Genomic DNA, 26887 nt, shown 5'->3' with positions numbered 1-26887 from the left:
CTGTTACAAGAGAGAGGGGCTGCACCCCAGCATTCTGCAATGGAGCCCTTTGGCTTTGGAATTCACTTCTTCCTTGGACATAACAGACCACCTCTGTTAACCTATGGGGCATGCTGGACACTGCATATTTCATACAGAGATGGGAGAGATGCTGGGGAGTTTAACATTTCTTGCCCCATTTATGTTGTTTAACTATTGTGATACAAGATTAATTTAAAGAGTCTGTTTAAGAAGTGTCTTGTTGAGGGTGTCTAGAACCTGGAATGAGTTCCCTTTTGCATAGTGGAGTAGAAGTTTAAGTAAGTTTGAGATGGAAAACAGTGAGGATATAAATATCCACATGCATTTTCTGTTTTAATCCACCTACAAGAACTCATCCCCCAGGACTCTTCCCATTAAATGTTGGCGCAATGCCTGCAGGAAGACTGTCATAAGTTTCTGGGTATACTTCGTATATTAAGAGTTCAACTACTAGATTAGTGAATAATTAAGTGCACAAATTTGTGGTTTCTACAGCCAGTGTTTATATTCTAAAGACAGTTAGAACTGATTAAGTCGGATTCCACTCCCTGATTTTAGCAAGTCAAAGCTGTAAGAAGAGAGGTAATGACAGAAGTTAGCCCAACGCTTTTAAGTAGATTACATTTGTAGTTTGTTGCAGTCAAGTGTTTAAGGGGACATAAATTGTTACCTCAACTATGGCAAAACTGAAGGAAAGCGAATCTTGGACTCAAGATGGGATTCTTAGTGCTCATAGTACTACAGTTTTTAATTTGGGGTATACCTTTAAGTTGAACCTCTATTATGGTGTCTTTAAAAAAATTTCCATGCAGCTTGCAGGGATTTCACTTTTGGCGCTGCACCTTTTAATTTGTTTCACTAACCTCCTCATTTTTGTGTAGTTCCCCTTTCTGAAATTAAATGTTAGTGTTGGGCTGTTGTGGTATTTTCCCCACCACAGGGATGTTAAATTTAATTATATTATGGTCACTATTACTAAGATGCACTTAGGACTAAATAAATAATTGCCTATCCTCTGGTGGGCTCCAGGGCTAGCTGCTCCAAGAAGCAGTCATTAAGGTGTCAAGAAACTCTCTCTCTGCAGCCTATCCTGAGGTGACATGTACCCAGTCAATATGAGGATAGTTGAAATCCCCCATTATTAGTGTTTTTTATTTTTATAGCCTCTCTAATCTCCGAGCATTTCACAATCACCATCACCATATTACCGACTACCTGGCCAGGATATCTACTGCTATATTATCCAAGCATGGAATTACTATCCATAGAGGTTCTGTGGTAGTTTGGTTCACTTAATTTTTTTTTTTTACTTCATTTGATTCTATCCTTTCTTTCATGCCACTCCCCCACCAGCACAACCTGTTCTGTCCTTCCAATATATTTTGTACCCTGGTACTACTATGTCCCATTGATTATCCTCATTCCACCAAGTTTCTGTTATGCCGATTATATCAGTATCCTCATTTTATACGAGGCACTCTAGTTCAACATTATTTAGGACTTCTACCATTTGAATATAAGCACTTTAAAAACTTGTCACTTTTTAGCTGTTTGCTGTTACATGATGTATTTGAATGGGACTTTCAGTTGACTGTATCTCATCAGATCCTACCTGTATTTTATCATCTTCCATCCTCTCCTCTTTACTAGGACAGAGAATCTCCATTAATAGATCCTCCCATAAGGGATGCCCCTGTTTGAGCCACGTGCTCTTCTGCACCTGTCAGCTTTTCCCCAGCCCTTAGTTTAAAAACTGTTCTATGATCTTTTTAATTTTAAGTGCCAGCAATCTGGTTCCATTTTGGCTTAGGTGGAGCCCATCCTTCCTGTATAAGCTCCCCTTTCCCAAAAGTTTCCCCAGTTCCTAATAAATCTACGTCCCTCCTCCCTACACCATCATCTCATCCACACATTGAAACCCCACAGTTCTGCCTGTCTAATTGGCTCTGCACGTGGAACTGGAAGCATTTCAGAGAATATTACTATGGAGGTCCTGAATTTCAATCTCTTACCTAGCAGCCTAAATTTGGCCCCCAGAACCCCTCTCCGATCCTTCCCGAGGTCATTGGTACCAACATGTACCATAACCACCAGCTCCTCCCCAGCACTAGATAAATCTAGATGTCTTGAGAGACCTGCAACCTTTGCACCAGGCAGGCAAGTCACCATGAGGGTCTCTTGGTCATCTCAAACCTAGCGATCTATGTTTCTAACTATTAAATCACCCATAACTAATAACTGGTGTTCTCTCACTGAGGATACCTCTCCAGGGGAGGGGATACCACAACATCTGGAATGAGGGTCTCAACTATGGGATCGCTTCCCTTGTGCTGTACTTGGATGTTCTTCCCTGAGACTTTCATCCTCCTCAACAGCACAGAGGCTGCCAGACAGGGGGTGGGACTGTTCTATTGCGTCCCAAAAAAATCTTATCTATGTACCACTGTCTCCCTTAGCTCCTTCAGTTCAGCCACTCTGATCTTCGAAACCTGTACATGATCTCTGAGGGACAGGAGCTCCTTGCACCAAATACACACATATGCCACCCACTCACAGAGCAGGTAATCAGACATAGTGCAATAAACTGGGTGCCCCCACTCCATTGCTGGACATCTCCCTGCACTCTTTACTCCTGCAGCTCGTTCCTTTGTTGATGTTTTGTTTTTATTGGGGGTGTTTTGGGCTTTAAGTTTAAAGAATGTTAAGTGTATCTAGCCCTCCCCTCACACTGCCCCTCCAAACTGCTGTTAGCTGCTCCGGTTCACTAGCTCCTCTGGTCACTAGAAGGAGTTGGATTAATTCCAAACTAGGTTTTGAAAGGACAGGGAGGAAGGCTGCAGCATGGAGAAACCAACACAACACAGGAAAATTCTGGTCATCTTTCAGTTTGAGGCCTCATTTGTTACATCCAATTAGCACCGCTAACCTACAAGCAATTTAGCATTGGCAACCTCCACGCCAGTTGTTTCGATCTATCAAGCAAGAGAACCACTCAGTGTTACATAATCACACCAGACAGAGCAAATGAGTTGTGTGGGAATTCTGTTACTATCTTAAATGGATTATTTGTCCATTACCAACTACAAATGACTACTACTCATTAAAGTTTTCTACAGTATGCAGCACTGTATAGCCTACGATGCCTGTCGGACGTTAGGCTATCAGTATAAAAATAATACACAGCTGTAAACATTAGTTACTTCACTCCTGATCTTTCAGGAGTGAGCAGAGTTTCTGGAAGCCCTTTCAGTCACTGTTTCTCTTACCAATAATATTAACCAGCATATCCCATTGTCCTCCATCATTGGTGGGGTTGGAAAGCAGGAACTGTGTCAGCCTGTCTTCTACAGGCTCATTTTTCTGAGCTGTTTCCATAAAGGCATTTAAAAAATAGTAGCAGCGTTCGATCTGGAACAGAACAGATAGGGTAACTTCATCTTTGCTTGCAACATGCCATGTTACTTCATTCCTGGGTGTATGCACTTCTTTGCAAATCTCACTGGAAAAAAAAAAAAATCTTTGCTGTCCCGTTCCATTCCATGATCTTACCATCTCTGCAACTCTACATATCATTCTGTAGGTATATATTTCTATTACCTGTTCTCTCGTGTAAATCTTTAGTTTGTGTTGACAGATGAGAGTGAAAGTGAGTTAGTATATGGGGGAAAATAGAAAATGCTAGATGAAGCCTCTCAGTTACTACTACTAGCTGCTCTTAAACAGCTACTGTTGGAAATAAACAAAAGAATTAGCTTTCAGCAGTGTGTCACAGAGACAAGAATAAGGCAGCTTTAGTGGAAAACAGTGTTGTTCCTACCAAGCCTCCTACCTGGATCCTTGAGAGAACTTAGACATCTTGAAACAAAAAATGCTACTCTTCCAAACAAGTTATTAAATGCCCCCCGCCCCCCAACACCATCACCATTTTCTCCTCAATTCAGAAACACTTGCTTCCCCATCCCCCAACCTAAAAATTGTGCTTGTAAAGGACTTCCGAAGACTGCTTCCAGTATTTTTCCTTGGCACCTTAGGAAAAGCCTGAACACCCATATAGAGGGAAATCAGACTGCCAGTGTCGTTTGCATGGGTAAAACGTCCCCTAAGAAGGAGTCTATGGCCAGCACTACTGTACCTTATCCCAGTAGAAGATATATGCTTGGCTAAACTCAAACTCTTCAATGTTAAACTTCTTCATGACAGGAAGACGCATCACATTCAGACATGAGAAGATCCAGCATCTCCCTGAAAGGCAACAAGAATTAAACTGTCCAGCTCTATAAAGATTTGCACAGGTTAGATTTAAAAACAAGATTTATATGGGCTGGTCAGTCTCACTCTTTTAAAGTATCTAAAAAAAATGCACACACACTCCTCCCCTGCTCCATGTCCAAACAAGCAAAGAGAGGACTTGGCATCCAGATCCTGACTTCTACCCCAGGCTCTACCAGTGACTCCCATCTGATCTGTGAAAAAAAATTATTGAGTTTAAGTATCTTTGGTGGCCTTTATATTAAATTAATGGTTTATGTATCATTGTGGGACTGGACGAGCAAAGGACTAAATATGGCAGACAAGAATGGACTTTTGGACAAAGCATCGAGTGGTTTGCCTGAGGAATTGCTAGGAGATGAATGCAAATTCTCAAGTCCAGTTATGCAACAAACCTAGCCTTTTGAAACTATGCCCTGAGTGAGAACCACTGGGTGCTGATTATCTGTTTTCAGAGTCAGAAGATCAAAGGACCAAGCTGTATAAAGGAAAGATTGACCTATTCACAAAGGTGCGAGTGCTGAGCTAAAGCAGTTATAACCTTGTAGCCACAGAAAATCCCCTTTGTGGGATTTGAGGGGCTGACTGACTCCTATCAGAGCCCTTGGTGGAGGGTGGTGCTGTCTGCCCAAGAGAGATGATGGTGCCAGCAACGGACCATACAGGAGGAATACAGGTGCAGATGCCCTGAACTGAGACAGTCACTTTATTTCTCTATCTCAGTTTCCCTAGTTATAAAATATACAATATATATCTATTCATAGGGAATGTTGAAAGGTGTTTTGTTTTGTTTTGTTTTTTAAAAGAGCACGGCTCTGCATGGCTCCCAGAAGCAGCGGCATGTCCCCCCTCCAGCTCCTTCACATAGGGGCAGCCAGGGAACTCTGCACACTGCCCCAGCCCCAAATGCCACCTCCTCGGCTCCCAGCCAATGGGATCTTCAGGGCAGCACCTGCAGATGGGGCAGCGCACAGAGCCACCTAGCCGTGCCTCCATGTAAGAGCTGGAGTGGGGACATGCTGCTGCTTCCAGCAGCTGCTTGAGGTAAGCTCTGCATGGAGCCTGCATCTCTCACCCCCTGCTGTGCCCCAACCCCGATCCCCTCCCACCCTCTGAACCCCTTGATCCCAGCCTGGAGTGCCCTCCTGTACCCCAAAACCCCCTCATCCCCAGCCCCATCCCAAAGCCTGAACCCCCAGCTGGAGCTCACACCCCAACCTGGAGCCCACTCCTGCATCTTGAGCTCCTCATTTCTGGCCCACCCTAGAGCCCTCACCCTCTTCCACATGCCAGTCCCCAATTTTGTGAGCATTCATGGCCCAGAATTTTAGTTTCCATACACAGATGTGGCCCTCAGGCCAAAAAGTTTGCCCACCTGTGATCTAGAACCTTTGCGTGGGGGAAACTACTGGTTCTGAAGAACTTTTCTCTGTCTGCGAAATCCATTGTAGGTTGAGTGACAACTTAAAAATATATCAGTGATTATCAACCTTCAAATATTAAAAACAAATTACTATCTACTGTCTTAAACCAGCAGAGAGTCCTGTGACACCTTACAGACTAACAGAAGTATTGGAGCATGAGCTTTCGTGGGTGAATACCCACTTCGTCAGATGCATGTCTTAAACCAGGAGACCTTAAAACTATCCCAGGTCCACTGACTGAGCAAGGCTTTTTTGGCACTGATCCAAGACCACATCAAATTTCAGACCTCAGACCAACATCATTTCCAAACTATGGAAGAGTGTCAATTCTCTCAGAGTTCCCTGTTTGAGTAATTTCAACCTCAAAGAGCTTCATATATCGGTCACTATTTCCACAAGCGTAAGGAGCAGAGGTGATACAGTATGAACTCAGAAACAGCCAGAACTCTTCCAGGTGATGTTTCATAATGAGAAGGCAGTTTAAAACATAGCACCAGCCATCCACTGTAAATGTCACTTGGTTCACAGAGTTATGCTGCCATAGTTAATAAAGATTTTATTTTAAAACCTGTCAAGGAACAGCCTATCTGAGAGATCTGAGGTTTGCAGAGACTTTCCCTTACCTGAGTTTTTCTGGTTAGTGACTGGCTTGCCTTCGACAGGCACTGTATGCTGGAACACGTGCACCGTCTCCTGCACCACTTGCCGGTCGAGACACACCTCCAGTGGGTCACTGGTGGTTGCAACATTTCGGGCAAGCAAGAACTGCGGGTCTGACTCCAGTTTTTTGGTGAAAGCCGCTATCTTTTCCAAGCTGAGCCCTGCCGAACAAAGCAATGCGGGTCCCATCACAAGCTGAGCGGGGCAGCCCTGGCATATGCGGTCAGAGCCCCAAGGGGTCACCCCACCTCACAGCACTGAAACTGCTAACAAGGTACCGGGGAGCTTCCCTGCTGAGGGCACCCAAGAGGAACCCGGGGCCAGACAGCAGTCGGTCAAGCTCCGCCTACAGCTGGGAGCCCCCACGGTGCTGGTTCCCCTCATCCTAAGTGCCCTGCCCTGGTCCCCCTGCATGTCCCCACCCCCGGGTCCGCAGCCACGTGCCCCGGCCCCTCCCAGCGGGGGCAGCCACGGCTCCCAGCGGCCGGCCGGCCGGCTCCGCTCTCCCTTACCCGGGGCGTTCATGGCGGGATCCAGGCAGAATCGGACCGGCCGTGGGGACGGAAGCGGCTCTTATAGCCCCGGCACCGGAAGTAGGAAGTGCGGCCAAAGCCGGCGAGGGGGCGAGATGACGGCAGCAGGGGAGAGACACACCAGCCGCTGGCGTTGCGCAGGCTCCCGAAGCGGGCGGGGCCCGCGAGGCTCCACCCCTGTGCTAGCCCTGGCTTGCTCTTAAAGGGGCCGCGCCCAGCACCACCCCACCTGCAGCTCAATTTGTAAGGGGGGGCTTCTCAGAGCCATTGAACCAAACTGTAAGCCCTGTATATGATGGAAGCCACTTGGAGCTGGGGTACAGTAGCACCCCTCATTCCAGCACCCATGCCTGCTGCAGCTTCCCCCCACCCTGCCACGCAACGCTCATTCCAGGCTAGGTTGGGCAGAGACCGCTGGGCAGGCAGCAAAGCCACTGCTCAGCTCTTCACATGCTGCTTTAGGCCACCTACCCAGGTCGGGATGTCAAGCATGTAGCTAGGCCCTTTTAGGGTTGCCCCTAGGCCATGCACCAGGGACGACCTCTAGGTCTGCATCACTGTATAACGAGCTAGAGTTACTGAGTGCTGGGAAAAGCACCAGGAAACACCCCTGTGCACTGTGGGTGAGCACTCCCCAGCATTAGCAATAACAACCATAATGAATATCAGGAAGTGGGGTGGAGCGGGAGTGCTGAGAAAAGTCCCTTATTTTTTTAAATACAGTGTTGGCACCCCTACTTTACAGGACGACCAGGGCGTATACCTAGACAGAAACAGGGCAAGCCTGTCCAACCAGGCCAACAACACAGCACTTGACAGACAGCTCTTCTTCCAAACTTTCATTGCTATGATTTCATTTCAATACTTTTGAACAAACAAATTCCCAGAGTTTTAAACAGAACATCAAAGTACCTTACATAGATTATTTAAAAAAAAAAACACCTTCTTATAATCTGATGTCTCAGACTACTGCCCTGCCACCACATTTTCCAATGCAGGTCACACTCTGATAACCTTCCTCTTTTGTAGCTCAGTGAGCCACTTTAGCTCCAGATTGCTCTAAGCAGGAGGAGCGCTGCCTCAACTCTTTTCACCTGTACAGGGTATCAGAGACTTAATCTGGATGTTAACTCAAAGACTCCTGGATCAGGAGATGGGTCTCTGCAACTGTCACAGTGCTGATGATTTGGGTGTATAGTTACACAAGTGAAATAACATTTGACAGGGATTGCAAAAATTATGAACGTGTATCTCTTGGAGGTATATTTATGTATCTTGGATAAATATATTTATATATTTATCCTAGGAGCAACCCTAAATGGGCCTATCTCTTGTTTAATTGTTTTCCCAAGTTTTCTTTTTCAAGTGTTCAAGGGGAAATCTGCCCATGACTACCCATTTATGTCTGTAGATGAGATTCTTTGTTCACAAGCAAAGTACTTCATTAGATAATGCAGTTTGGTTGTTGTCAGGAACTTGCTGTTGCTAAATTTCCTTTTCATTTCCCAATATCTTTTTTCAATATTTCTGTTTTGAGCTAGTGACAGGTGCCGGAAAAGGCAAATCCTGTCCCCAGCAAACAGCCTGTGTAACCAGTCTGAGTGGTGGTGGTCAGTATGAAGAAATCTTTCCCCATGCAATGGGGTGACAACAGAGCACCTGCACAACCAAAACTACAGTCTCAGTACCAAGGTAGGCCCTGTGGCTGCTGCGCTTGTATGCCAAGGCGAGAATAGACCCTCACTCTGTTTTTTCACAGATCCTTTGGTCCGGTCTCACCCTGAAAATTCCCCTGCATGGTTGAGCACAGTAAGGCCTCACAGAGCGTATCCCAGTGGTGCATAGGAAGGATGGAACCCTTTCACTGGGCCCAGAACCCTACTCTCATTCACTGAACAGAATCACAAGACTTCACTTTCTAGCTGATGGCTTTGGAATTAGGTCCAGATTTTCAGGGATAGTGAGCATCCACAACCCCCACTGAGATCAGTGGGAGCTGCAGGCTCTGAGCATCTCTGCAATTCAGAAGCATATAAACTAATTATAAACTTATAGAGTTTATACAGCACTTTTCAATCTTGTAGTGAAAAATAGCTAGTCAGACTTAGTAAAGGGGATTACACATTGCATAGAAAGCGATTTAAATTATTGTGTGTAATAAAGACAATTTGTTTGTACTCAAGTTATTATGCTACAATGTTCCCTGATAGCTAGTTAACGTTAAATTGGCAGGAATAGTGTTACTCCATCAATCAAGGACAGACTCAATTTTACAATGGTTGAGAAACTCCTTCCTGTTGAGAAACAGTATCTTTCCACTTTCTGAGAAGGATATTTGCCCATCAGAGACTGGAATTTATTTATAGCACGTGGGGTATGTGTACCAAGTCAAATTGTGATGAGTCTTCAAAAGTTTGCTGGAATCTTGTGAAAAATTGTCTGCTGGTATAGCTCGTGGTCAGTGGGGAAAGGGGAGATGACCCCTCAATTTTACTACTGGAGAATTTATTCTAAAACTATTGTTTATTTTAACATAGTGTTTGTGAAAGGTATTCGAGTGACTGCCCCAGGCCCTGAAATCCATTGTTCCAAATGAGGAGGTACAGTGGAGGCAGCAGCAGTGCTGTCTTAATCTACTGTACTACCTGGGTGCCTCAACACTGGCTGGAAGGGGCCACCTCTAGGGGTGAGTCCCTATGGATGATTCAGGCCTTTGCCTTTCTGAGAGGACTAGCAGCAAAGGAGAAAACGAGTGCCCATTGTGCTGATGACCATGTACTGGGAATTGGACAGAGGCCCATTAAACGACATTTAGTCACATTTAGTGGGAGCTAAACCAGCAAACGAGAGATTTTCTTTCTCATTACCTAAATATTGAGCTGTTCAGCCCCCAAAGCTTCCCTTTCTTAAGAAATTATCTGCCACTGGTATTTGTGCACTTGACATCAAGCTCTTCAGGTTGTGACGACATAATCATTTCCATGGCAACTCATTGTGACTTCAACTGGGGCCTAATCAACAGGAACAACTCCTAAGAAATAATGATCCTGATTACATGCAAACATCCTTTCGGAATAAAAATGGAGGCAGACCAAAAGGAAGCAATGTAGTCATCCTCTCCCCAGAAGGAATGTGTTATAATCAACACATAAAGTAGGTTATAATCAACATATATAAAGAACCATTTACATTTTGAAAGGATCATTGTGTAAAATAACAATAAATATAGAAGAAACTAGAGTAACTATTGCAATGTATAATGGCTAATCCCATCCCTTAACAGAAGGGCATATGTCCTGATACAGATGGTGGTTCTTAGGTGCACACAGCAACCTCAGGATTTCTTCACCTGGAGTAAAATGAAAAGGATAGATGTAAATCACCGCCTGCTGATCTATGCCCAAGTGCATGTCCAAAATATTGTAGCAGGGAAGCAAACTACAAGGAACAACTTTGGTGCTCACTTCCCCTTCAACCTCCCAGAATTCATCCTCTATAAGCATCCATGGCCAGAGCCACAAACTGGAGTGAGGGTGTGATCTGCAGGAAGTAGTACTTGACTCTCCTTGTTGCTCCTCTCACTGGGTTGTAATACCCCTGGAACAAGTAATCTACAAAGGGGAAAGGAGAGGTCCAGGCAGCTGGCCAGAATAATACTTCTGCAGCATTATTTTGCATCTGCTTTGACAGCAAATTGGATCTAGACTTGGTCATTTTTAGTTTGTCTTAGTATCATCTTGTTTCATGTGGTCTGCCTAGGCTTAAAGAAGGAAAATATGGATCTTTGGTACCTATTGCATTCTCCATATGTTACAGAACAGTTAATGAAATGTTCTGCACACAAGCTAATTAACCCACATCCATAGGTTTACTAATATTAGCTGCATTAATAATAATAATGTTTGATATTACTGTAAGACCTTTCATCTCGAGATTTCAAAGTGCTATACAAACATTAATAGAATAAGCCACACAGCACTGCTGTTAGGTAAGGAAGTAAGATTGTTTCCACTTCCTATTCTATTACAGAGACAAAAACAGATGAAAAATGAGTGACTTTCTCAGTCACTCAGAAAGTCAGTGTCAGAGCCAGGTGTCTGCTCTAGCCACTAGACCGTGCTGCCTGCCATCAGTTTTTATACTATGTAGCCTTCCTCTTAACAGCATCTTTAAGTGCACTGATTGAAACTGGCAAAGGGTAAGAAAGAGTCCCTTAAGCATCTGGTAATGTACAGCACAAAGCATCATTAAGTCCTCCCATGCTCTTCTGTATTGGCAACACTGCCTCCCATTTGTTCGTGTTACGAGAATAAAACACCCTAAACTGGAACTCAGCAGGAGGGGCTTTTGTTATAAAATCCATTTACGAGAGACTGCCTGTGTACTAATCATTGACTCAGGTACTTACAGAGCTGTTTCACTTGGTGTTTCTTTTGTCTTTTTGGCGCACTAAAAATAAACACAAGCAACACAATCTTGTCATTACTGTATTTCTGAATGAAAGACTTTCACTAAGTATATTCATAACTTACATTAGTACCGTTCCTTTCATCCCATCTGGCCCCAAATGGAATATACAGGAATCACTTCACCTCCCACTGATGTGCAGCCACCTTGGGGGCTGGGTTATAACAGTTCTCAAAACAGTATACAGCAATACTACACAACAGCATCGGACCGAAAACTGCAGGGCAATTGTAATACAGGGCACAAGATATTTCAAAATGCTGTGGAGATGTTAACTGAGTCATTTAGGGAGACGCACCATGATTGCCCAAACTGGAAAGCAGAAGGACAACACCTGTACTTTTGTGAGAAATGCCAGGGGTGGATGGAAAGGATTCCAACTTGATATCTGAAAGACGGCACGTCTGCCACCCAGCCAGGGTGCAGGAGATCAGAACAGGCAGGGCCGGATTTCCAATTAGGCACAGCCGGCACGTGCCTAGGAGCGCTGGTGTTCTAGGGGCGACTAAAAGTTAAAAGTTTCATTTTGTACAGAAAACATGAGGTCAGCTGTAGGCAGGGGGAGCGCTGAAGATGCTGTGCCTAGGGGCATGTAAGGGGTAAATCCAGCCTGAGAGAAGAGTGCCATCTCCTGAATATCCAACACACTGTTTTACTTCAGAGTCTCCCGTCTAGTAACCCAGCCTGGCCTTGACATAGCGTGCAAGCTTGAACAGGACCACAGCACAAGCCTAGGCTGTAGTTCATGTAGGCTATCCATATAAACAGGAAGTAGGGTGACCATTCCGAGTTTGTCATTTCTGTATATGGCAAATTTCAATATCTTCTCTATGTATTTTGCTGCCCCAAGCACGGCAGTCAGGCGGCTTTCGGCAACATGCCTGCGGGATGTTCGCTCGTCCCGTATGTTCGGCGTACCCGCTGCCGAATTGCCGCTGAAACCACGGGACTGGCGGACCTGCTGCAGGCAAGCCGCCAAAGGCAGCCTGACTGCCGCCCTCTGCAGCTTGCCACCCCAGGCACACGCTTGGTGTGCTGGTGCCTGGAGCAGCCCCTGCTTCTCTCACAACACACACCTATGCACTCCCCCGCATTAAAGAGAATCATGTGTCTGAGTGTACAAACCCGCATTATATGAACTGAATATGAAACCTTTCCGGATTAATTTCTAAGTCCAAGACGCAACAGACGTGTTGTGTTAAGCCTTTCCTCCCCTCACTCCAAAAATAAGGCTGAGATTAACCAGAGCTTTTTCTTAACAGTAGCTGTGCTAAGCTCATTATGTTTTCTGATTCACTGATGTTTTTATTACCTTAAATATTTTTTCTCTTCGAGCCACAATTCCAAAAATTATAGTGAGTAGAACCACCACGATGGCAGCAATAATGGCCTCCAAGGGAAAAGCTGGTTTCCTATCTGTTGGAAGGGGAAAAACACATCCATTTGGATACTGAACAGATTGATACACTTCTACAAAGCAAGTCATTTTAGAGACATCCAAAAAAGAGCAAGTGATTTCTTCCTGTCCCTGTCTACACAGTGACCTGAACTGTGCTGAAACCTGAGGTCAAATCCTGTTGTAACACACGGGGTACTAACATTCACAGAGAAAGAAGCAAACAACAAACAGACAGACATTTGTACTGACTAACTGGTGGCCACTCCAGCAAGTTTTCCGGCTAGGCCAGGAGTGGCCAACCTGAGCCTGAGAAGGAGCCAGAATTTACCGATGTACATTACCAAAGAGCCTCAATAATACATCAGCAGCTCCCCATCAGCTCCCCACCCCAGGTCCCAGCACCTCCCACCCACCGGGAGCCCCACAAATCAGCGCCTCCCCCTCTGTCCCCGCACCTCCCGATCAGCTGTTTTATGATGTGCACGAGGCTCTGGGAGGGGGCAGGAAGGGATGAAGTGGGGGCAGAGCCTGTGGCAGAGCCAGGGGTTGAGTCGTGAGCACCCCTTGGCACATTGGAAAGTTGGCACCTAGCCCCAGAGTTGGTTCCTAGACAAGGAGCCACATATTAACTTCTGAAGAGCCGCATGTGGTTCCGGAGCCACAGGTTGGCCACCCCTGCGCTAGGCCATCAGGCCATGGACACAGAGTAAGGATAAGCAGCTGTGCAGTAGTGTTTCCTGACACCTACAGTACAGCTGGTTTTATGATGGTTCTAGAGATAGGAGATAATGACTTATGGGCAGCCCTGCAGCCAGCAAACCATTTATTTATTAGACTGAGGAGTGGGAAATTGCAGTCCTAAGACAGTTGTAGATTGTTGGGAAAACATATGCAACAGATCTCTACTGTGGCACCCAGGGCCGGCTCCAGGCACCAGGTTAGCAAGCAGGTGCTTGGGGCGGCTACTCCGGAGAGGGGCAGCACGTCCAGGTATTCAGCGGTAATTTGGCGGAGGGTCCCTCGCTTCTGCTCAGAGCGAAGGACCTCCCGCTGAATTGCCGCAGATCGCGATTGTGGCTTTTTTTTTTTTTGGCTGCTTGGGGCAGCAAAACCCCTGGAGCCGGCCCTGGTGGCACCTTTGTATTCTGTAAATTGATACAATTCAAATGTGCCCTCTTAGTTTTGTGTCAACAACCCAATGAAGGGATGGGAGAAAGTTACTGATTTCTTTCTGAACAGGGCATAGCCGCCTGCTTTTGAAACAAACGTCTCAACAGCTGTTAAGCAGAGAATCTTCATAGTGCTTTACATCCTTTAAAAAACAAAACAACTAGCCTTCTTGGGAGAGGCCAGCAGTCTGAGCAGAAGCCAGAGTTAGTACTCCTGGATTTAGTTCTCAATTCTGATTTTGTCTTTGCCGCTGCCTTGTGCTGTGATTTTGGGCAAGACCCTGCACCCCATTCTACCTCATTTTTCCCCATCTGTAAAATGGGAATAAGAATATTCCCCTTCAAAGGTGAGCTATGTGGCTTAATTAACATTTATCAAGCTGCCTGAGATCCTCGATTGCATCATGCATTATAATTATTATACTTCATCCAGTTTTTCGGCCAGTCAGCATGTGAGCTTCGTGTCAGACTATTTCTAGTTGTTGCTCAACCTGGCCCTGGCCCCAACCTGCTATTCAAATCAGACATGTGTCATTGCCCTATTTACTTCAAATAAAATGTCTTGTTTACAACCACTCCTGCTCTAATTTCTACTGAATTCCATCGAGGGAAAAGAACAAGTTATTACATATTGTTTGCATTACAGTTGTGCCAGAGTTCACTCGTCATCGGGATCTGGCTAATTGTGCTGGGCACTGTGCAAACATAAGAGAAGAGACAGTGCCTTCCCCAAAGTGCTTATAATCTAGTGCCCTGATGCTGCAAATGATCACACTCCTGTGACTGTACAGAGCCACGCCAACTTAAACGGGGCTCCTCACTGGCCCAGGGATTTCCCAGTATGGACTGAACTGCTGTACTGGGGCCTGTATAAAATATAACATTTTGCTCAGGGCAACTAATTGCTGGATTCAAGTTGGCCAATGTGCATGAATGTAAAGAAGAGACTGGAATGCTTTGAAAGTGCTAATGCACACATCTGGCTTCAGGAGATCAGCTGCGGAGATGCAGCCTCTTCAGCTTACACTCTCCAAATACTTTTAAATAACCAGTGGAACAGGAAAAGCATTTAATGCTCCTGTAGCCTTGTAATTATTAACCAGTCAGGTGCATAGGGCAAGCTCTTGTTGCTATGCACTTAGCTGAGCACTCATTGGTGTTACCTTCAACTGTCAGGTGGAACTCCTTTCTCATCTCTCCAAGAACAGATTTAGCCTCGCAAGTGTATGTTCCATTGTCAGATTTTTCTACTTTCTTGATAGTCAGCTGGAAGACCTCACTGGTATGGTGTATCTGATAGCGACCTCTCTTCAGGGTCAAGGGGCTGTTGTCTTTATACCAAGCCATTTCAGCTTGAGGGTTGGAATTCACATGGCAGGTCAGCTTCACATCATTCTTTTCTTCTACTGGAGGAGGGTCTTCCCCAGTTAGGAGAGGGGGAACTGTTCACAACAACCAGTTAGTTTAATGACAAAAGTTACCAGAACCACAAACACCTACTCACTATTGAAGGGAAAAGGAGTTCCCTTTAAACCTTTCTGATGCATGCACAAATAACAATGATGATGTAACCCTTCACAGCACTACTTGAACAAACTGGGCAGTCATCATTAGGAACAGTAATTTCCAGACATAATTTTAAAAGGGAGTCCTGATTGCTTTTCAAAACACTGAAATAAAACAGTTCTGCTGCCTCAGCTTTTAGCAGTCTTTCCTACGAGCTGTACTGGTGTTAAATTTCATTCTGTCGTAAGATCAAATATTACAGTCAGAAATTTAAACTGGATCCATTGTAAGATCAGAATTTAGCTTATTTCATAGCTGTGTCATGCACTGCTAAGCACTGCTGGAACTTGATACATTCAGAGCAGGGGAAGTGGGCCTGGACAGAGCAGGAGGGAGAACAGACACCACCTAGGAGAGGAGCGAGATTGATCACATGGCATCGTCCATCTGGAGGCACAGTTGGTCACCTTTATGTCATCAAAGCTTCAGGCATCACCTTTCAGCTCTTTCACTGAATAAAAGCTTGGTTTTTACAGTATAATAACTAATGCAAATTAACCATCATGCTGCAAAATCCTAGTGGAGTCAAGGGGCAGATGGATTTTGCCATGATGTACCTAGGCGCCATCAATCCTACATCTCCCACCCATGGCTGAGCTCACCTAGCTAAAGTGCCATGTGACTCCCAGGGTTTGACAGTGGGATGGCTAACACGTCAGTTATCCCACAGGTAACACAACCCTTTTTTTTTTTTAGGGAAGACATAACGACAGGCACTCATTCCTCCTGGTTCAGGCATAGGTTACTCACCGGCCAGTGTCTGGAACCTAGGTGCATTAGGAGGATTTGATATATTCCTCTAGCATCCCACAGTGGCCACTGCAGCAGAGAGGATACCAGAGGAGACGGGCCTTTTTTGTGCTCTGATTCTTTTGTTCCTCTCTCTTTTCAAGTGGGAGTCTAGGTGGAGGAGGCAACAATATCTAGTAAATCTACTTCTTAATCAAGGGCCTCATCCAGCTCCCACCGAAGAAAACTGAAAGACCCCAGATTGATTTAAATGAAAGTCAGATCTGGCTTGAGGGTTTTGTTGATACTGGGAAAAGGTGTATTTTTAACACATTAGTGAACACCTAACATCAGCAAACACTTTTTCCAAGGAAAGACAAGGCATAAGAATATAGAACAGTTGGGCCTGGACTTCAACTAGTGAGCATCCCATAGTGTGTTAAACCCACTGATCTCACACTGCCACAGCTATTTTCCATAATCAGCCCCCCCATTAACTCACACTGGACATCCAGAGTCACCGAGATCTGAATGGACTCGTTCCGCACCAGCTTGCAGGTAAAGCTGACGCCATTGTCGGTCTTAGAGACTGGAAGTATGCAGATGTTAGTGGTATTCATTTTATTTCCATCTTTCAAGTTCACAGTCCCGTCTCCTTGGTACCAGCGTAATTCCTCCGCCCTGCTGTTGTTACGTACAGTGCACCACAGAGACTCTTCACGGCCAGGCTTTGTGGATAGTATTTGGTTATCAGAACTATTGTTTATAGCCAGCTCCACCCCTGGGAAGGGAAATGGACATGGTGGGTTTCACAATCTGTACCTTTTGCACAGGCCAGGACAATATTAATAATTACCAGGCCGCTCTTACAATGCCCAGGCCTCAGAGAACAGGTTAAGAATGGAGTTGTCAGACTTAAATCTAATAACTACATTTTCTAAAGCAGCTTCTAAAACCGCAGCCACAACTGTGCAGGCACAACTTTTGTTTTATTTATTTAGATTTACAAAAACAGGAAAAAAAGATGCCTATCCTAAGGTGTAAGCATTCTAAAAGCACAAGCAAACACAGAGCCCTGACACTGCAGCTGACTGCCTGGGTGCAACAATCTGGGCTGGGAAGAAAAAAAACACTAGCCACCACCATATACAGCAGTAATGGATTAGCCTCTCCAGCAAAAGGACACAGTAAAAACAAATACTCCACCCTCCCTGAAAGACTGTGTGTGCTCACTTTTCACAGCCACACTTTTATGTACTCAATTTTTCATGGTAATGTTTTTATGTGCTAATTTTTTTGATTGTCTCAAGTTGCATTTGTGGGTATAACTGGGTAGTTAGATCACCAGCTATGTCTGCACTGGCTTCAATAGAGTTTTGCTGTTCAAGGACTGCAGAGTCAGATTCTAAGATTTCACTGGGAAAAATAATCGCTATGGGAAATAAGTTGTCATTTATCTCCAAAGCTCAAGACTCTAGTCCCGATTATGTCTTAATTAACTGAAAAAGTAAGTTGAAAATGCAAAGGCAATTGCACTTTTGGGGCACAAAAATAACCTGAAACCATTCTTCTCTTGCATTGTACTCCTAGATAGCTAAAGCATTCAGACTTTCATTTTTCACGTATTGTTCAAATAATGTAGTCCTCTGATTTTTGTACCCTTGGAGTTCGCCAGTCTCATTCAGTGTGAATGACACTTTTTAAAATGGTGAAGCCTCTTCATTCTCTCTGGTTGCTCATGATGCCATATTGAGCAGATAATTTCTTTCTATGTGTAGGAACGATTACTACAATATAGGAAACGTAGGGATCGAGCTGTAGCACATCACCTTGGACACACCCAATGACTGGTGTCAAGCAGAGCATCGGGAGATATTAAGAAGCTCAGACAAATATGCTGCAGCTTTTCTTTGCTGCTTACCTGTGACTAGACACGGCAAAAGTAAAACTGCAAGGACAGGTACTCCATAAGGGGCAGGTAGGTGGCTTTTCTGGGCCATCTCTGATCTATTCAGGTGGGATCTGTTGGATAGAGAGTCATGGTTCTATGAATACTGCCAGCATGGGATAATAATGCATCGCTATCACACATTCTGAGTAAAACCCTTCCAGAAAGGCCCTTCATAGCTGATGGGCATGTGGGGCCCTGAGGAAGATGTTGTCTTAGTTTCTTGTTGGTTGTACACCACATTAAAATCAAAGTGACTGGCTCTTTAAATCATTCGCCCCTTCCTCAGAAATTATTTTTTTCCTAGCAGTGGGAAGTTACTGCTGTGGCAGAGGGCCTTTCTCTTGGGATAGCTAACCCTGCTGCTTACCTTGAGAAGAGTCTGTGAAGGGCTTCTCCTGTTCCGAAATGCACAGCACTTTCCTCATCTCATTTATAAGGGCTGAACTGTAATTTTTATTTTTATTGAAGTTCAGTGTCAAGTGTGTCAGATAAACTGGGTTCAAGGCCTTGTTCCTTCGCTGAATTTCTGAGTACACAGAACACCAGTCAGAAAATAAGGATTCTTCCTGCGCTGCTCACTGTTTTATGGGACTAGCTGGGGCAATGAGTAACTAATAGGAAAGTTACTCGGTCAGCCATTGCTGATTTCAACCAAAAATAAGTTATGTTTCCTTCTCAGCTGGGGCCTGGGCCTGCATTCATTCAAGCCAGTGGGAGCTTTGTTCCAGACCTCGGGTGCCGGGGCAGGAGCCCATCCCATTCTCTCCCTTTCTCCCACCGCTGAGCCGCTCGCAGTCCCTGGGATTGCATTCAGGGGTGAGGTGACTGGGAACTGACTCAAACTCAGAAACGTAGGTTTGGAGATTGGTGAGCAGGGTCACTGCAGTGATACAGGAACTACAAATGAGTCCCCTCTCCCCCCTTAAGTTTGGCCAATACACCTCAGTCCTGAAGTGCACCAGGCTTTGATGTTCCACTCCTGGGACTGACCCCATCCCAGCCCTCTGCTGGGGCACATCATTGCTGACTCACAGTGCCCTGTCTTATTTCTGCTCTCCCAGTGCTACGCCCAGTTTCCCCACTCTCAGTGAACCTCAGTGCTGAGTTGTGGCACCCCTGGTATTCCAAACTCCTCTAAGCTGGAAACACCTATTTTCCAGTTAGCTCAACCACTGGAGTCAGCCCTGATGTTACAGTGGATACAACTGGACTGAATTCCCTGGAGTTCCAGCTGCTTACAAGGCTGGATTTGTCTCCATGTGTTTCAAAGCGTCACTTTGGGGTCACAGCTGAAGCCCGTGGTGCTAAGGGAAGATGGTGTTTCGAATAGTCTCAGCACACCTTAGCAGGACAAAGGTGATAACTATAAACCACAAGGTCCTTACCAATCCTGACCCCGAAAGGAATGTCCCACGGACGCTGACGGGCCTGTGGGCACTCAGCACCTCTCTGGATCAGGCTCATCATAAACCTGGGATCAGAAACTGGCTACAGTGGGCCACATAATGCATTTCATAGGCAGGAAAGGGACTCTGGACAAGGTGGACTATGTTCGACCCACTCAGCAGAGAGTGCCAGTGGGTTTGGCGAGCTGCTGTATGGTTTTGCTGCTGACAGGACACTAGAGGGTGCCAGCGCACAAAATACTATGTATTAGTAGCTCTGTACATTTGTTCCTCTGTTGAAAAAACCCACACACAACAAGAATCCATTTTCAAGAAAACAAATTTATTTGATACCTACCCAAGGTGCTATAGAGAGAGGAATCTGAGTGGGGCCTGTCTCTGATATCTCCTACTGGATGTCTAGCTGTCATCCCTATCTCAGCATGGCGAAAACAGAGCAGGGTGCCAGTTAGGTAGGGCAGAGAGAGGCTGCAGCCCCCCTGAGTTTTGTGCCCCCACACTGCTTACTCCCCTCTACCACCGCTGGCTATTCTTTGCTCAGCCAATAGGAATGCAGAGGTGTATCTGGCAGAGCCTATAGCAGGGCTGGGAGCTTCTGCAGCTCTTTTTTCAAATTCATTTTCCTGAAACAGGTTCAGAGGAAAGAAGCTCTGGGCTTAGGTCAGAAGATGCTTGCTGCAGATTTCATCATGATCTGCCCCTCACCTTCCCATGGTGACATGTATGTTACAAAGGCAGGAGCCAGCCCCTTGTGACACCAGTAGACACACATGCTGAAGAGGGGAGGGGGGCAGAGGCTGCTGCTCCAGGCACATGCAGGGGATAATTATCCCACAGACAGCAAGAGCCCTGCTGAAGAATGACCACCTGGGATCTGTCCCTGCTGTCAGGAAACAAATGTGCTGTCACACCACAAATATTGTTTAAATTACACTTAAAACTCTTTAATTTTGCAATGAATGGCAGTGCCCCAATGTGGCCATTTAGTCTGCCCTTTCGTCCCACGTGTCTGTGGGAGCCTTTTCTTTGCCTGCCCTGGGCTTTGGGGCAAGTCCTTAGGCTGTGACACAGCAACTTCGATCCTGCTGTGAATGCCGGGATCTCACCAAATCACGCCAGAGCGGGGGTGCACTTTTCTGGGACCTTTTCCCCAGATTGCTTTTGAGGAGCTGCTGCCCCTGGACTGCTCCCCTCAAACAGCCATTTTGCAGCTTTCTGCTGTATCTCCTCGTCTTATCCCCATTGTACCTACTCTGTAACATTTCTGAAGGTGGCAGAGTCTCACGGATCAGTGAGTTTCATGGAGATGATGTTTACTCTATCAAATCCTTACAGCAACACACCAGAAACCTCCTTCCAACTTAATCCTTTGTATTTATCATAACTATTTGTATAAACTCTTCAGCGAACATAAACCTAAGCCAATCCGAACAAGTTGTAAGATTTGGCTGCCAACATTTCTTTGTTACAGATCTATGCTACTAACATCCATCACTTAATTAAACTCTAGACAGTGATTATTTTTAAAGGTATAAACCTCAGTGTTAATAAAAAAATTGTTTAAATAAACAGATGAGGCTATTTTGGGGCTAGTTTTTGAGTGACTGTGGTCTATTGATGCAGTAGAAAATTGCCCCGGGAATCATGGTTAAAGTTGCCTCCCGCTACCAAAATCTGAAATGGTGCCTCTGAAACAGAGCCCTTAAACTTTACCACAAGCCCTCCCCACACCCTCCTTTCTTGATCACTGTGGACAACACCACCCTCCTCTCAGTCACTCAGGACTGTAATTTGGGTGTCATCTTTCACTCGGCCCTCTCTCTTGGCCCTCACACCCAGACTCTCAGAATCTTTCCAGATAATATCTCTACGATATGGCCTTTCCTGTTCATCCACACACCTAAAACTCTTGTCCAGGCTCTCATCAGCTCATGTCTTCATTATTGCAACATCCTTTTCTCTGGCTTTGACAAATTAAACCTTGCTCCCACTCATACCCATTTAAAATGCTGCTGCAGAGAGCATTGCTTTGACCATGTGACTCCTCTCTTTGCATCTCTCTACTGGTTCTTCCTTTCCTACAGCATCAAACATGTGCTACTTGTCTTCACTTTCAGGGCCCTTCCCGGCCTATCCCCACCCTACCTATCAGCTCTCATTCACTGTCAGGAAGTTGACTCCCACCTCTGATCGGTCCCCGTTGCCAGCCTCCTTCACCCACTTGTTACATTGTCAAACAAGCACCCAGAATTGAAAAGCAGAACATTTCAAACTGAGTGCACAGTTAGCCTGTCAAATATGTTGCCACAGGATGTCATGAACATCTAGAGCTTAGTGGGATTCAAACAAAAGGACACATTTATATATATTTATATTATATTTTATGACACTATCCATGCTGATGGTGATCAGAATAAAGATTTATAAGGGGTATAACTCCTCATGCTCCAGAGGATAAATCAGCCACTAACTGTGTCACATTGGGAAGAAACTTCTCTGATGGAGAGATTATTTCATAACTCTATTGTGGAGGTTTTTGCACTTTCATTTAAAACATCTGGTATTATGCTCTGATCCAGTATGATCTTAGTCCAATGTTCCTATCTATGATGATCCCTGTGCTTATAAGACACCATCTGTCCTGTTGTAGATAGGGAATGATAAGAGTAGTTAAAGTAGCACATTTTACAAGCTGAGATCTTTCCTTAGATATGACTCTGAACATGCCCAGAAGGACTAAATTAATAATCACCAATCAAGTCCTGAGTCTAATCCAAGCCTGGCAAACCTGTGAAGAAGAGATTTAGGACCTGGCAGGGAATGGGGCAAAGTTTATTTTCTGTTCGATGTTCTAGACTCTGACTTCAAACATTAGATCTCATTTAGGCCAGATTTGATCATTCAGAAAATCCATAACTGAATAATGAACCATATCACCTTTCTGACATTTATAGATAAAAAACATTCAAGCTTTTCTTGAGAAATGGTTTGCGAACTGAAACCTGCCCCTGGAGTTAGATGTGTAATGGGATATGCAAAAACACGCATAATTTAGGGTTGTGATATTGGTTAATTTGTCATGCAAAGAATCAACCAAGCATAGCATTAATCCTATTCCCAGGAAAGTGTTCTCACAATAGTGCCTCAGGTGTTGCTCAGAGGTCATTGGCATCTTCCCAATCATTATAGTTCCCTGATTGTAATCCTATTTTAAAACATGGTGCAGTGTAATTTGCAACACCACTTACGACATGAGTGCAACCAACTCTATTCTCTCCATTTGCTGAATGTCAGTGTTGAGAAGTAAAGCACCTGAGTAATGCCCTGAATATATTTAGCACAACATCCCCCTCCACCAAACCTTCTCTTATTTCCTCCCTCCCATTTGTTAAACCATTACAGTGGGTCATTGTTGCCCCAGAAAGATTCAGAACTCATGCAGCCTGGTTTCCACTGTGAGATGTATAGATAGCCAATATGTTTTGAATATATTGTTAATAATTATAGTTGCTGTTGGCCCATGAAGCAGGAAAGCTGTTGCTCTATTCCCATCAAGGATACAAAACAAGATTACAGGTTGTACCGCTGTTTGCTCAGAACAGAACACCAGCAACCCACATCTTAAACCATGAGACACAATATCTGGGGAATACCACGTACGTGAAGTTGGGAAACTCCATTCCCCCAGGAACTGGAAGGGAGAAGTTTAAACAAAGCCCTCAAGCTATTGTTAACCACACAGCTTAATATAGGGATAGAATTCCTTTCTCTCTGTCTGGCTACAGGGAACCCCTCTAGGGGCTGGTGGAGAAGAGTGGTTTAAACCTGCTGCCCGTTAATGGAACTGGTGACCCCTGCTTCTTGTCTTAGGTGAGGGAGGGAATAACACTTCCCGATTCCCTCTTACCAGGGCATTGGTGATTTCATAGCGCTCCATCGGATCCCCCCTTAGCGGTCTCTCAGCTCTCCTCGTATGGAAGCAGTTCCAGATCCCTCACCACTCGTGTTTCCCCTCTCTAGCTGCACCTGTTCCAGTTCGAACAGAGCGTTTCGGAGACGTGGCAGCAGCTGCTGGCAGGATGGTGCAGAGCCCTGCAGGGCCGGGCGCTCGGGAAGGAGGAGGAGCGGGGAACAAGCTGAGCGGCCCCGCGGGGGGATCCCTGCGACCAGCCTCCAGCTGGGGGCCACGCACGTGCTGTGCCAGCAGCCGGGAACGCGCCCCGACCCGACCCGGCCCGGCCCTTAGAATTGCATTCTAGCAGGCAGTCTCTGATTAGTCTTCCTAGGCGCAATCCTCCTGGCGTTTTGTGGGCTGGTCACTCACCGATCTTGCCACAGCGATACACCACTTAAATTTCGACTTGAATCTGCACGAGTGACTAGTATATTTGCCTCTAACAGCCTCCGTACCCTACTGGTTTGGTCTGTCAACCAATACAAAGAGTGAATGACACCTGTCCACCTATACCATAGCAAGCATGAGCCTAGCAGCTTTGAAGTGGCAAGGAGTTACCAACACTTAGTGGAAGAGTTCGACCTCAAAGCAAAAAAATTGGGGGTGTCCTGGCTTGTTAGCTGAGTGTCACCACAGGCTCCCAGGACTTTGTGTGGGAAAATGCATGCATTTGGCTGGGCTGATTGAGCCACTCAGGGAAGCTCCTTTAGGAAGGTTTCCATTCGGGGAAAGTCATGTCCGCATTTGACTGGTAGTAGGGTGCTGGGCTGCGAGCATCGCAGCCCATTCTCATATACTGAGGGTCACCTGGAGCACTGACAGGCCCAGACTTCTCCTTGTCCCAATTGCACAGGCCAGGTGAGGCAGCAGTGGAGAGGAGTCAGAACTCCACCAGTTCACAGAGAGGGTTTGGGCAGACACTGGATCCTAGCCCAGTTTGTCCCTCCAGGTCTCTCCTTGCTGCTGTGACAAAGTCCTCGTGAACGCTTGGTGGTCCTGCACTTATTGGCAGATTTGCTTGCCTTACAAATTCAACACCGTGGGTCAGGAAAACAGCCCTGAACCTCTCTCTGGTAGAAGCCACAGTCGCAGGTCAATTCTTCCTCGTGTCTGATCAGTGATTGGAGTTTAGGTGGGGAAACCCGGGCCCACCCTCTAACTCCAGGTTCCATCCCAGGGCCCGTGGACTACAGCTTGTGTATGAGTGCCTCCTGGTACCAGCCACACAACAGCTACAGCTCGCACAGGGTTGCCCGGCGGAGGGCAAAGTGGGGCAATTTGCCTGGGCCCACAAGGAACCCAAGAGAACAGGCTGAGGCTCCCCCCATCGTCTGGCCCCCTCCTGGAGCCCAGCAACATCAAGCAGTGTCCCCGGACGCAACTGGCAGCCCTACTCCGGCAGGGCTCCTGACTCACCTCTCAGATCCTGATGGTCAGGGGGGTTGGGGCTGGTGAGTCCACAAACCAAGCAGAGAAGCTCGGGCCCCCACTGGAGCTACCAGCCCCGCGCACCGTTACCATGCACCTGAGTCAGGGCAGAGCCAGGATGCCTGCCTGGAGACACGCTGCAACTGTTCAAGGTGACGTGCGAGTTCTGGGTGAGGGCCAGGCTGGGGGGAAGGGTTGATAAGGAGGAGGGTTTGGATAAGGGACAAGGATCCTGGGGACAAGTCAGGGTGGCAGAGGTTGTGGGGGGCAAGTCAAGTGCGCTCCATGGGAATGTCGGGTCTGTCAGGACCTAGGCAGGGAGTGGATAGAGGTCGAGCAGTCCAGGGGACAGAGAGGAGGAGTGGGGCCCACAGGGGGTGGTGTAAGTGTGGGTTTCTGGGGATAGTGAGGGACAAAGAGCAGAATGGGCCAGAGATTGCGGGGGACAGGAGTAAAGTTGGGTCCAGATAGGGGACACGCCTAGGCTGTGTCTGGGAGGCATAGCCTTCCCTACCTAAAGCTCATTGCAGCAGTTTTGAGGCTTGCAGGAAGAGCCAAGCTTTTTTCCATTAGGGCTACCATCCCTTTCATTTCTCAACTACCAGATTATAGTCTATACTTAATTCAGTGTCATAGGGAGATTCATATCAGGGGAGGGAGCTTCCATTAAAATTAGCCACTGGGGAGGGATCACATGAGAAGAGCATATCTTACACCAACCTAACCCACCTTCCCGAACACAACCAAGGGAGGCCCCGCTCCTCTGTATTACCTGAGCTTCAGAGGAGTAATTCAGTGGTTCTTAACGTGTTGCCCTGGTGACCCTTTCACATAGCAAACCTCTGAGTGCAACACCCCCACACGCCTTATAAGATATATAAAAAAGTTTTCAATTTAACACTATTATAAATGCTGGAGGCAAAGGCAGGGTTTGAGTGGAGGCTGACAGCTCACAACCCTCAGTAAGAACCTCGTGATCCCCTGAGGGGTTCTGACCTCACATTTTGAGAGCCCTGGGTTTAATTTTAATTTTAAGCATCTGTGTCCAATTCCACAATGCAGATGTGAATTTTTGAGCATTGGTTTTTCCGCAAACATAGGCTCATCTCAGATTCTGGACAAGAATCAAATGCTCGTTCGTGGAGTATGTACATAAGCTATACTAAAGACAAACCCACAGACAGTCCTTCAGTTTGTGAGGGACTCCACGGAGCCAGTCTCAGGAAACAGAATAAAATGCATGGAGTAAGTCTATTAATGGCGATGGGCTAATCGCTGTCACTCTGGGTAAGTTGAGGTGATATCCCTGAGGCCCTCCTGTGTTCATGTCAGAGAGTGGTGATGGAGTGCAGCAGAACAAAAGATCACTTGATGATTAATTACCCTGCAGCTCCCCAAATTTGCTCTGCCTGAAAATTATCTAGTGTGGAAAATCCTCTGGAGTTCCAAAAATATTTAGTTTCAAATAAATTAAAAAAAAGTGTGTTTTGGCAAAACGCAACGCTGACAAAAAAGCTATTTGTAGCGTTGCCGAAACCAACACATGAAGCTCTCCCCCTGGCTGACAACAAGTAAATGCTGTGCTAATTTCATCACTGAATACAAAAAGTGAGTGGAGTAAACAAAGGCCATTTTGGGTTTTAAAATCCCTAAAGGATGTAATGTTTGGCTGCTCCGTGTTTCCCTCTTAAGCTGCATCTGTTCCAGTCGAAGAGGTTTCGGAGACGTGGGCAGCAGCTGGCTGGCAGGATGGTGCAGAGCCCTGGCAGGCGGCGCTCGAAGGAGGAGAGCGGGGAACAAGCGAGCGGCCCCGCAGGGGGATCCTGGCGACCAGCCTCCAGCTGGGGGGCCACGCACGTGCTGTGCCAGCAGCCGGGAACGCGCCCCGACCCGACCGCGGCCCGGCCCGT

General features: G+C 46.1%; 2 protein-coding genes across 2 annotated transcripts in view; both read right to left on the bottom strand.

Annotated features, from left to right (window-relative positions):
- Positions 1-7059, bottom strand: part of BLMH (bleomycin hydrolase) — a 34144-nt gene extending 27085 nt beyond the window's left edge. Inside the window, exons 1-4 of the mRNA XM_032788791.2 lie at positions 6887-7059; positions 6338-6535; positions 4154-4263; positions 3288-3429 (exon numbers count right to left, since the gene is read on the bottom strand). Of these exons, the coding sequence (XP_032644682.1) occupies positions 3288-3429; positions 4154-4263; positions 6338-6535; positions 6887-6899 (463 nt within the window). The 5' untranslated portion in view covers positions 6900-7059. The remainder of the gene's footprint in view (positions 1-3287; positions 3430-4153; positions 4264-6337; positions 6536-6886) is intronic.
- On the bottom strand, positions 6459-18371 carry TMIGD1 (transmembrane and immunoglobulin domain containing 1). Its single transcript, XM_032788792.2, is given in 8 exon segments — positions 6459-6535; positions 9775-10256; positions 11316-11356; positions 12687-12790; positions 15106-15384; positions 16740-17018; positions 18159-18280; positions 18282-18371. Coding segments are annotated over 7 exon segments (864 nt in total). The 5' UTR covers positions 18317-18371; the 3' UTR covers positions 6459-6535; positions 9775-10252.
- Positions 18372-26887: the final 8516 nt, after the last annotated feature.

The sequence above is a fragment of the Chelonoidis abingdonii genome, chromosome 20 (assembly GCF_003597395.2).
Source record: "Chelonoidis abingdonii isolate Lonesome George chromosome 20, CheloAbing_2.0, whole genome shotgun sequence".
In the NCBI taxonomy this organism is placed as follows: Eukaryota; Metazoa; Chordata; order Testudines; family Testudinidae; genus Chelonoidis; species Chelonoidis abingdonii.
This window is presented reverse-complemented; position numbering and strand designations above follow the sequence as displayed.